General features: G+C 39.4%; 1 protein-coding gene across 5 annotated transcripts in view; it reads left to right on the top strand.

Annotated features, from left to right (window-relative positions):
• LOC117758873 (A-kinase anchor protein 7-like) overlaps window positions 1-12,276 on the top strand; it is a 40,295-nt gene that overhangs the window by 980 nt on the left and 27,039 nt on the right. For 2 of the 5 annotated variants that reach the window (XM_034580890.1, XM_034580891.1), the window contains exons 2-9: window positions 17-263; window positions 959-1,117; window positions 1,297-1,445; window positions 1,768-1,904; window positions 2,805-2,965; window positions 6,456-6,568; window positions 7,774-7,820; window positions 8,173-8,273. In XM_034580890.1, the coding sequence (XP_034436781.1) occupies window positions 17-263; window positions 959-1,117; window positions 1,297-1,445; window positions 1,768-1,904; window positions 2,805-2,965; window positions 6,456-6,568; window positions 7,774-7,820; window positions 8,173-8,273 (1,114 nt within the window). Of the gene's footprint in view, window positions 1-16; window positions 264-958; window positions 1,118-1,296; window positions 1,446-1,767; window positions 1,905-2,804; window positions 2,966-6,455; window positions 6,569-7,773; window positions 7,821-8,172; window positions 8,274-8,500; window positions 8,956-12,276 lie in introns of those variants that run through there. The other 3 variants (XM_034580894.1, XM_034580893.1, XM_034580892.1) reach the window with 3 other exon arrangements.

The following is a 12,276-nucleotide window of genomic DNA, read 5'->3' on the forward strand; positions in this document are numbered from 1 at the left end:
CCCCTCTCTGGTCAAGGCCCCGCTGCCGCACACCTGCCTGTGTCCGCTCACAGTGTGCGACATGCAGCCGGTAGTCAGTGTCTCCTGTGGCAAGGAGGCCCCTGCGATTGGCTCAAAGGGTGGTGGTGATGATGAGGGAGGCGACGAAGGGGTGGTGGGACAGCAGAGTGGGAGAGGAGATGAGGGATCGATCAAAGTATTGATGACCGCAGGACTCCAGGAGAAAGCAGGGACGCCTCACACTGGAGCCTCCACTGTGTCTGGTGAGTAGACGTGGCTGTCTGAGATAATAATAACAACAACAACAATTATTGATGTATTTATAATGCTTTTAGCAAGGCTCAACAACACATGACAATTGTTTTAAAACAATAAAACTAATGTGAGCAAACAACAAAAATATTTATATAATATAAGAATCTGTCATAGTCACATATTCAAATAAAAAAATCACATCATGGTTGCCAGACAGCACCGGTTAAACTCTACGATAGGTTATGCTATGAATGGCATTCATTAGTGCACATACCTCCACCAAGGTCCAAGAGTGCCCTTAAATTCTGCACCAAATCCAGCATTAGTTAGTTTGGACACACCTTTAAGATACTATTGAAGATACATATAAACTAATGTAGAGTTCCTACTGAATCCACAGCTACACATTGGTGGCAGTTGCAGGTTTGTAGCTCTATTTGTTACTGTACAGCAGCTGGAAAAGCCTACTCCCCAATGAAACCACATTTATATCTGTTACAGTTGTCAACTTTTATGGTCAACAAATCAAGCAATATTATAAGGGGGTTGGACACTGAGCTGCACAGTAGAAGATTAACTGTATTATTGAGTCATACCCATTAAGTGTACCCGTACTCATTGTGTCTTTTTTATATTTATATTCATGTTCATACATATACAGTGTTTGTGTTTGTCATATTGTTATTAAATGTTTTCTTGGCAGCTGCTACTAAATCAAATGAGAAGAATACAAAGAGGAAGATAAAGAGGGAGAAGAAGAAGTTCATGAAGAAAAAACTCAAGCCCGCCCATACTGTGGACAATCTAATGTCGGAGCTCCCATTTGCTTTGACCAGTCCCACCACGTGGAAAGAGCTAGAATGTATGTACATCATGAATATTATTTATTTATCTTTGATTAAAAAGCTTGTGTTTTTTTTTTTTTAACCAATAGAAGGATAAAGGCTAGTAAGTCTGACTTACTGACTAACAAAAGTTGTGCTGCCTATATTATTGACTCCCGGACTATGTTCAGTTTCAATTCATGCACATTGTCTGTAGTCCCCAACCCAGAGTCAACCAAGAATAAGAGGAAGAGAGGAGACATTGGAGGGCGAGTGGACAGTGAGGAGGATGGAGACAAGAAGAAAAAGAAGAAAGAGAATCAACGACCCAACTTCTTTGTCTCCATCCCCATTACTAACACACAGGTAATGATTTACTGTATTGTTTATGTACTTTAGTGTTTAAAGATCATGTTGGAGTGTACACAAGTTATTATTAAAAACTGATGAAGACTAAATTTGCAATAATATGAGTGAGAGATGATGTTTTTTTTTAAGCTAATGAAATCAATTTCTGTCCTTATCCCTTAGAAACTGACGTTGCTCTCTCCTCATTGGTTAGCAGTAGTAGAGAAGCTAAACAAGCTGTATCAGTGAGGAACATAGTGGGAATGAGTAATTATCATATGTGACAATATCTGCCTCCTTGTAACTGCTGACGATTGTAAGTAAATGTGTCCAATGACAGATAAGCTCAGCTGTGACTGAGGTCCAAGAGGCAGTGCTTCAGCAGGAGCCCCTATTGGCCAGAGCCATGATCCCCGTCCCAACTCTGCACATCACGCTGTTAGTCACCCATCTCGCCAATCAGGAGCAAATAGACCTGTGAGTGGATGCACATGCAAGCATATACACAAACATATAAACAAACCCAGCAGACATATAGTGTGTTATATACACATGTCAGTCCCCTGTTGGCTGTGCTACTGTAGAAATGCAGAACAAGACAATGACTGCAGATAGTGATTTAGTCTCATTATTTGTGAAGTAAAGTGAAGAAAGTTCAAGCGTTCCAAGCCACAAAACAATAAATGAATGAAAAGCACACGTGTAACACCAATGATGGCTTCTTTATTATATTGTGAAGCCATGTGAGCCATTAACCACAACCTGATACTTACTATTATCCAATAGGATGCAGATCATTACTGATGCACACTATAGCTGACGCATTATATCCGTTGGCGTGTTTATGTTTGTCAATATGCACAATTATGAAAACTTTTATTTTATATGATTAAACAATGTAGAAGAGATGCACATTTATGTTCGCATTTTACAAAAAAAAATTATTATCATCTTAATTCATGTTCTGGATATTTACACTTGTCCCTCTTGAATTAATCAGTGTTGTGGTAAAATGACATTTTTAACCCACACATCTCTAACGAAACTGGTGCCAGCAAAGTGGAAAAATCCCTCTTTTATGTGGTTTAAGGCAACTGAAATAAACAGTACCTACACTGAGTGCTAATACATGCTGCGGTAAAACGCACATCTCAGTGAGTGCAGTTATTACATTTCCTAATGGAGTGCTGAAAATGACGGAGACATTATTGTGTGTTATTCATTGGATGATAGATGCTTAATCTACATGAAGTAAAAGATTGTGTCATTAGTAATCACTTGATTCTCTCGTTATGTAATATGAGTGGGAGGGAGGAAGAGGATTAAGTCGCATGCGTGCGTGCGTGCGTGTATATTCATGTGTATATTTCCTTTCAGAGCAACAACAGTGCTGGCCCAGGTCAAGCCGTCATTGGCTGAGCTGCTGTGTGGGCGGGATCTGGTGCTGCCCTTCTCAGGCATCGGTCACTTCAGGAAGGAGGTGGTGTTTGTTGATCTGGCCCCCGGACAACACAGACACACACTGGATAGCCTGGCAGGTCAGTGACAAATGTTTTGAACTCTGCTGGGATCATCCACTGCATCTGTAAGTCTGTCAAATTAAATTTACAAGCTTTAAATTCTAAATTAGATTTTGTTTAATTGGTTATTATCGTGCTGTGTTTTGGTTTTAAGATAAATAGTATTATTGACATTTGTTAATGTACAGTATTTGTCTGTTTGAGGGAAGTTTGAGTTGAAGCTCAGGAGACCCACAGCTGGTAGGAGTGTGTAGTATCTTTCTTTAGGACACTTGAACTGGGTGGATGCTCACTGTTTGTGGGGGGGCTTTGCTACGGGAGGTCAAATATCAGAAACCTTTAAGCTGTGAGGTGAACTCTCACACGCTCTCCCATTCAAAGTCAATAAGTGACCTAAGCCTGACTCTTGTCCTGGAGTGACCTGGAGATCAGGTTTAACAGTAGACGTCTTGAAACAAGCAACTAGAGAAAATGTGGCCAGTCCAAGTGTTTATTCCAAAAAAGATTAATGTATAGTTATAGTCTTAAAGTCAACCACATGCACTAATTTTTTATTCCGTGTAAGTACACCTTCTATTTTAAACCAGGTTAAATGGATTTGCTGAAATAGTGTGATATATGCACTCTCTCTCTCTGTCACTGTCTTAAATTTCTTTTCACTTCACATTTGTGTGTGTGTGTGTGTGTGTGTGTGTGTGTGTGTGTGTGTGTGTGTGTGTGTGTGTGTGTGTGTGTGTGTGTGTGTGTGTGTGTGTGTGTGTGTGTGTGTGTGTGTGTGTGTGCATGTGCAAGAGAGAGATTTGTGTACTTCTTAGATTTGTCTCTTTACATCATAGTTGGCTGGGTGGGAATACAGAAGCGTTTGCGTGTATGTTCTGGTGTTAACAACATTAAGCCAACATTTCTAAGAGGATTCTCGCCCTCGTTGCTCTTGTGACACCAACACACACGGACACACACAAGCACACACACATTGACAGAGTAAATGAGCTTGCATTTGCTTAAAGGTCCAGTGTGTAAGATTTAGGTGAAAATGATCTATTGGCAGTAATTGAACCACCGTGTTTTGTTTACAGTAGCCCAGACTGGACAAACTAAACACCTTTTGAGTTTTTATGACATTTGAAGGTTTCCAAAGATTCTCTTTCATATTTGGAAGGGGAGGGTGAGGTGAGGGGTATTCAGCTGCAACATGCAAATTCACCACTAAGTTCTGCACAGTGAACCTTCAATATTGTCCATCTGCAGTTTAAAATGTCAGCTAAATCCGAAATATGCACACGTGCAGACAACCACAACAGAAATTAAGGGGCTTCATTAATATGCTTCTGATCCGCAAGGTGTTGGAAAGTTGTACATAAATATTAATTAAATTCTCAGAATTTGAAGCAGCAAGCTTGGTTTAGTGCGGATATCCTAGCTGCTCATCCACTGTATTAACCGTCCAGATCCAAGCAAATACTACATTTGGCATATTAGCAACTGACAAGCTGAGACAAATCCCAAAACACATTTCATTTCTGTTTGACGTAACATGCAATGAATTAATCTTTCAGAGAAATGGAGATACAAGGCCGGAGGTTCTACACAAAGATGTCTGTAATCAGAGTTGGAAGGTTTTGTTTCTAATCCCATCCTGTCTTTCTCTTGGAAATATCTTAAAGTCATCAGCGGCATGGAAATGTTCCGTCTGCTATCATGACTGTTATTAACTTTTCATTCTAAATTGCCAGAGAGGGTTGCAGTGGCGGTGGGTAGGTCCTCCCACTTAAAGACATGGATTTTTTGCAGCATCTGATTAGATTTCAATTTTAACATTGAACTTCCCATGCCCCTCAGCAGACGTAAGAGGCAGACCCTCCATAATTAGCGCAGTCAGACATAACAAAGCTTCACCCTGGAGTGATTAAGTGTGTGCAGCAGCGAGCCTGAAGTGTGCAGAGAGTATTAATAGAAACTGTTATTTGCTCAAGTGCTCATTTAAAAAACGGCAGACCAGCAAAATCAAAGCAGCACCTTTGTTTGGTCTGAACGCCTCTTTGAACCGCTGAACACATGCAACAGGTAACTGGCAATATGTGCGTTTGAGTCTGCCCCGAAAAAATGAATGAAGCTCACTTATCCAAACTACTACTTCAAACTTCAAAATACGTCTCATGACAAATCATGTCTGTGTACTTCAGTATACAATTTATTTACCTGCTCTTACATAATACAATATTTAATCAAACTCATTTTTCTAACTGTGATGTTTAGTTTTGAACTTTTAATATGGCCATTAAAAAGATTTGAGGACTTTTACTTAAATTTATTACCTTATTATTATTATTATTATTATTATTATTATTATTATTATTATTATTATTATATTTTCACCCCTGTCCATTCATTTATTTGTTTGTTTGTTTTCAAGATTACACATAAACACCTGAACGGATTTCCACAAAACTTGGTGGAAGTGTCTGGTATGGATCCGGGAGGAGTCCAATATAATTTGATGGGGCTCTGGATCAGGGAGCAGATCCAGCAATGTTATCAACAGCTTTTTTCAACATTTTCCTTTAATTTGTCAGATACAAATTCATGGATCTTGATCTAATAAAAATCAGTCATGTGAGTGTGTGTGAAATGAGGTGCAGTTCCAAATAAAAATTGGAATCTAGGGAATTTAAATGTTGCTTCAAAAAGGGAATGTTGTGTCTTGGCATAAGTATGCTCTCTACTGAGATCCATTCTAGTTATATGTATTGTTCTTAAACTCTTTAGAGGATTACATACTCTTAATTATTTAATGATCTAAAATAAATGACAATTGTGGCTTTCAAGAAAAGCATATGAAGTATAATATTAGTATCATAATCAAACTGCTGTTGTCAATACAGTAAATCCTTCATCAATGATGATTCATCAATTTTCTATTTACAATCCTAATCTTAAGATCGCAAAGAGAAAATCCACTTCTTGTTGTTGTTGTAAGAGCAAAATAACAAGAGGCCTGGAGTCCTACTCTCGTGTCCTCTCGTCTGCTCTCTCTGTCACTGTTATTGATTATCTTCTAACCTTTCCCTCCCTGTTCAGCTCCTCTTCTAAAAATACCTCTATTGTTTCCCACTGAACCTCATCGCTTGGTGTGTGCGTCTCCGTCCATGCGTGTCTGTCCTTGGAGCTCGGCTGTGCATTCGTTTTGTGTGTCAGTCTCTGTCTGCAGGGTCAAATGATACACCAGCAAAAAGCCTTTTTCCGTTTCTCTGACGCAGATTCTCGTCCATCTGCGTCGAGCTGTCTGTGTCTTCCATTACGGCTTTTAAGAAAAAGTGCATCGAGCAGATCGAGATGGTTGATTGGGAGGAAGTAGGGGTGGATTTACAGGATACTCATGATGTTGTGGGTTTGAATCAATCTAATGTAGCCACTTCCTATGTATGATAGCACTTTACATTATGTCAACTTACAGCCTTCCTCTTTGGCTTTTTCCATTAGTGCTTATCATTGTGTACGTTTGTTGCAGGGTTGCTGCGCAGACGATTTGAAGAGCAGGGACTGCTGCAAGGAGACAGTCGTGGGTTTGAACCTCACCTCACCATTATGAAGCTGTCCAGAGCATCAAAACTACGAGCCCAGGTATGAACACATTATCCGTACAGCTGTGTTGTGAAAAGGTTTATAGAGAATAGTAGTATTTATCAGTTGGCCCATAATATCAGCCAATCTGAGCCTTTCACAGACATATTGGTATCTGCATTTATGTTCGCTGATATGACATTTATTTTACAGAATTAACACAGCAGAAAAGAACAAATAAGTTTATGCTTAAACCGTAAAACATCGATCCACAATTGCATCTCTTTGTCATAAGGGTGTGATAATGACATCCTAGTCTTGGAGTCCAATTTTCTTATGTATATATGGGCGAAGATATAGTATCATTCTGCATCAGCCCCCAAAATATCCATATTAGTTGGGCTCTAGTTTTATAAAATATCTTAACCCATGCATTACTGTCATTTGTACTAAGACTGCTGAGTGCTAACGTTGTGCAGAGCTCCAGATTTCCCGTGTAAAGAGAAATGCAGTATGTGACTCCACACTGATGTCAGGAATACACACTAACATGAGGCCTCTGCATTGTACATACACATGTATGAAGAAATGGCTCACACTCACCAATGCATCACATGGATTATACCGTATATAATTTTCACCATGACTAAAGTAGTTTATACACATTTTGCTTTTAACAATCAAAGTCTCAGTAGTTTCATTTTCTCAAATAAGGAGAACCTATCACAATTGTATTCTTTTCTGAAGTACAGTATATACATGGTGTATATTTTTGCTGTCATACACAGTCCCACTTTAGTTTTTTTTCTCATTACAAAATGACTTGAGAGAAATGCCAGAGAGCTGCAGTGTTGCTCCTCTGTCCCCAGCCATCATTTTTATTTGCCTCTCCTCTCAGTGGCTGTTAAAGGCCACATTATTGTTCCAGCCAGAACTACTACTGGGAATAACTCACTTGCTGTGGTATTTTAAAAGAAAGAAATGAGTGAATGTAATTACAGAGGTGACGATGTTAAAGTTTTACAGCATATAATAAAGTATGACGGAGCAAGAACATAAGTAATAGTATAGAATACATGAATAAGAGGGAAGTGGGGGTGAAGGGTGGAGAGGAGAGAAAGATAAGGAGAGAAGAGTAGTGGTCAAGAGGGGAGAGTCAGAGGAAGGAGAGCATCTGTCTTTTTTTTTTCAACACATGACAACATCCTGCCTCGTGCGTGCGTGCGTGCTTGTGTGATAAACAGCATCTTCCCTGTGTCTCTTAGGGTATCAAGCGTGTGGACCCAGCCCTTTACTCCAACTACAATAACAAGTAGGTGCTTGGTTTTTCATAAAGTATTTTAGCAACTGACTAACAAATGTTTCAGTGTCAGTACTTTACAATAAGCGCAGTGACACATGCTGTAATGTGTATCCACACTCCAGGCTTCATAAAGATGTAAGCACAACACTTTAGCCAATATAATGTATGCATAATAATAATATAATACTAATTTTGCACAAATCAAATTCTTTGTAATATTGTGCTTCACCTGTGCTCATGACCTTTATAGTTTTATAATTAAATCCATATTATTCCTCTAATTCCTCTCATCAACCATTTGTTTTCTGTCTTATACTTTTCTCATCCTCACTTACTCTGTCCGTGTCACTGCCACACTCAGGTTTTTTGGAGATCAGACGGTGGAACGGGTGGACCTTTGCTCCATGTTGAAAAAGAAGCAGCAAGACGGATATTACCACACCGAGACATCACTACAACTTGGTTAGTGCACACACACACACACAAGCAATGTCGAGCCACTGGGGGGAGCTGTCTGCACACAGGATAATGAGTTTTACTGTCGCAGTAGGGCAAAATGGGCAGCAGTCTTATTTTTAGGGAAATAAATTGAAAGAATTATTAGCTTGTTTTATTTTTAATCTTTGTCGATGAAGTTGTGGCAGAGTCATGTATTCATTCCATTACTTTGTGTCTTTGTTGTGTTGTAGGATGTCTGAAACCAATATGGATTTACAAGTGACATTTGCTGGGTTGTTCCTTTAGTGTATATTGGTATAAATGGTATATTTTATACCAGTTAAAAGAGATTGGAGTGCAGGTTTTGTAACTGGGAGGTCATTTTTTTTATGCAGGTTAATGTAACACCATCTAACTTAATGTGCTTTGCAGGAGCTAAAAGAGAAGCCTCATAAAACACTCTATGAACTCTCGAGAGCTCATTTCCATTTTAGACTTAAACACTGTGGCAGCTCTCTGAAACGCTGGAAAAGCAGCATGAATGGCTTCTGAATAAACACACTGCTGATAGATGAAACGTTACAGTAATGGGTTGAAATGTTTAACCGTTGATTTAAGTGGAGCACATGCATATATGTACACAGAATACATTTCCTGGCATGAGGTTGAGAAGTGTGTAGAAAATGGTTTATTATGTCTGTTTGATACAGTAGATTTATTCTGACTGTGTAGGCAGAAGGACAGACATACTTGATGTGTAGTTTTGAAATGAACAGAGCAAGTGCTCAGTTTACTGTGGTTTAAAGTGTGTCGTAGATCAGGTCAGTATATGTTGCATAATTAGATCAGCAGGTTTCTGTGTTGTGTCTTTTGCACTGCCTTGTCGTTGAGCAGTTTACTGCATGTCCCCATGTGGACCATAGTTGGCACTGTTGACTATTGTCGGACTTCGAGATGTAGCAATAAATGTGTGCTCCCAGTGTCTAGCTAAGGGTGGGGCCTCATAGCAACATGCTCGAAGCTAACAGGGAATTGGATTTCTAAAAGCAAACAAACGTTTGGAGGGTTATTTTATGATCGCATCCATTTTGTAGTCCACAGATAAAACTAATTGTCGTAATCATATTTCTCTGTCTGTGATCTGATTTAGATTTGCCACCACAAAAACAACATCCCACGCACAGATTAGAGAAGCAACAGTTATTAAGCTTCATGAGCCAAAATCGATTGGCAGTTATTAAATAGAAACCATGCCGTCTATTTAAAATTAATTTAATGACCTGAATTCAGTAAATGTGTCTAGGCCCAAAAACAAAACCTCTAACTTTCTGAATTACTGCTTTGAACTACTAACTAGTGTAGTCTGTGGTTGTATTTAAACCAGTGTTATAATATAACAACCATAGAAACAGACATTTTTCAACATTTTTCAGTATCAGTAAAAACCATTATACCATACCAAAAAATAAGTGTTTTACTGTCATGGCTTGACATTTATTTTAATTTAATTTAGTTAAAAGCAAAAGTAAAAATGTATTCATGATTATGTATTCAAGTGCAGGATAACTAATGAAAATAGATAAACGTAAACAAGTGACAATGACATTGTTACAATGGAGTTAACAGGATAACAATATGTGGTACTCATAAGCACATTTACAGTATGCAGTATATAATGGATTGACAGGGACTCCCCAAGCTGTCAGCTCGAGTTGAACTCGACTGTCACAATGTTTTGTGGATCACTGAGCCCTCTGAGAGAGACAAAGAGTGACAGTGTGTGACAGTGTGTGTGTGTGTGTGTGTGTGTGTGTGTGTGTGTGGGAGTCAGAGACGGAGCAGGGGGATGTTTACCTCACACTTCTCATCATCAAGAAGCTTATGTTTTCGTCAAGTGTTTTTCCACAACAATACGTTCGTATTTGAAAAAAACACATGAGAGGTAGAAATGATCCAGTTCAGTGTCGACATCAGGGATGCAGTAGACGTGGCTGTCACCTTCAAGCTTCGAGTTAAGGAGACTATGACTTAAACAAAGTCATATGGTTTGAAAATGGCCAGCATTCACACTAGACCTTTAAAGTTGGGCTCAGACTACAGGAATTGAATAAACCCGGGGCCATATTTATGTTGTATCACATACATAAGGACAATCGTCAAAGATATTCTTCTCTTCTTCTTGAAACTACAAGATCACTTGCTCCAATGTTCGTGCACAGAAGCAAAAGACTTAACAAGTCTGGGTGAGAAAACAGTGAGAGAGACGCGGTCAACACAGGTTATCTATTCTTCAGGTGAGATTTTAACAGTCAGTTCTAATAACTGTCAACATGTGGCAGGCGAGCTGACCTTAACCGTTGCTTTGCAGCACCACCAGCTGCTCTGGCCTCTCTGTTTCTCTTATTAGCTGTTGTAGTTCCGCTCGGAAAGTACTGAGGTTTAAGAATGGCTCTGTAACACCTCACACGACCAGATAATGAATCAAACACATGCTGATCGAGGTTGAGGTAAATGGGCCCGAAATTCCTGTCGTCGTAGACCCAGCTGTAGTTTCTGTAATTTGATCAGTGACTCCTCATCTCACAATCCAACAGATCTGACATAGAAATCAAATAAATCATTGAAATTAGTAAGTGGTTTGATCACATGATGTTCAGTTTCAATGTGTTCCGACACTTAACTTACATCATATGTCAGCCATTTTCTTCATAAGACCAAGTGTGGTTGGAAAAGTCATATTTTTCACATCTGAGTTTGATGCTGCTGTTCACATGATATCATCCTGTCGTGCTGTGTAAGTTACACCAGAGAAAACAGTGGAGGCTGGTTTATGATCCTCTACATCCCAGTTACACACATGGTGCAGCTGAGCTACAGTGTGCTCCTCGTGTTGGTCAGTGATTGTGTGGTTGTATATGTTAATCCCATAATCCACAGCACAACATAATCCCCACTGATACACAACCCAATACGGGGAAGATTGTGTGTGAAGATGGGGAAGGGGGCCAGAAAATACAGACAGTGGGGGGGGGGGGGAGGTTGTTTGCAATATATTGACATCATTATTATTTACAAGGAACCATACCAAGAAAGTAAAATTGTTATTCTCTTATAGCTTCATTTTTTTGTCTCAACCAACTCTGATGAAAAAGTTCTCGTTCTATAGCTGATAAAAACTCCATTATGTCTGCCAGCTCGTTGTTAACTGCGTCTGTGTGCTGCTGCGTGCTCAGCAGGGCTGAAAACAGCTGCACCGGCGCTGACACAGTGAGAGCAGCTCAAATCTGCAAATCTAAAAACTCACAAATCTCCATAAAGTCCAGGGGAGCGGCGGATTCAGGTGCAGGTGCATTATGTGCAACACATTTAGTTTTATGGTTATTGTCGTTTGATATCTTTCACTTAAATGATTGTTACTCGAAAGTTCAGTGATTCCAAAACAGTTGTCAAACACACACATACACACATATATACTTGAGTCTCTCTCAGCACTGTTGGAATCTGATATAGATGTATGCATAGGAATGTAGACCGTTCAAGAAGTGTGCGAGATTGATGATTGTCATCACTCACGTCATCACTTCAGAAAATATTTGTTGGGAACATCGTGAGGAACGCTTAAATCTTTTTCCTTTTAGTTTGCCTGGAAATATGTTTGCATGGGTGAAATTCCAAACCGTCGTGCTTTTAGAAACAGATCTTTACATGTTTACGTTCTTATGTGCGCAAACATATGCTCAGTGTGATGTGTGATGTGAAAAATAATTCTTTCAGTAGACTTGTCTGTAGCTCCTGCCTCGACCTGTTAGTGTTTACAGTATAAAAACTCACACCCACAGCTTGGCATCCAGAAACATATATGCAGGATGTAAATACATCAATATAGAGACGCCCTCAGACACAAATATGCATCATCAAAAATGCAAAGCACTCAAAACAGCAGCAGCTCATGGACACATGAAGGTGGATCGTTGCTCTGTGACCTTCTGGCATTTCATTGAGATGAGGTACCTCACTCTTCAGTCTG

This window comes from Hippoglossus hippoglossus, chromosome 24 (genome assembly GCF_009819705.1).
Source record: "Hippoglossus hippoglossus isolate fHipHip1 chromosome 24, fHipHip1.pri, whole genome shotgun sequence".
Lineage (NCBI taxonomy): Eukaryota > Metazoa > Chordata > Actinopteri > Pleuronectiformes > Pleuronectidae > Hippoglossus > Hippoglossus hippoglossus.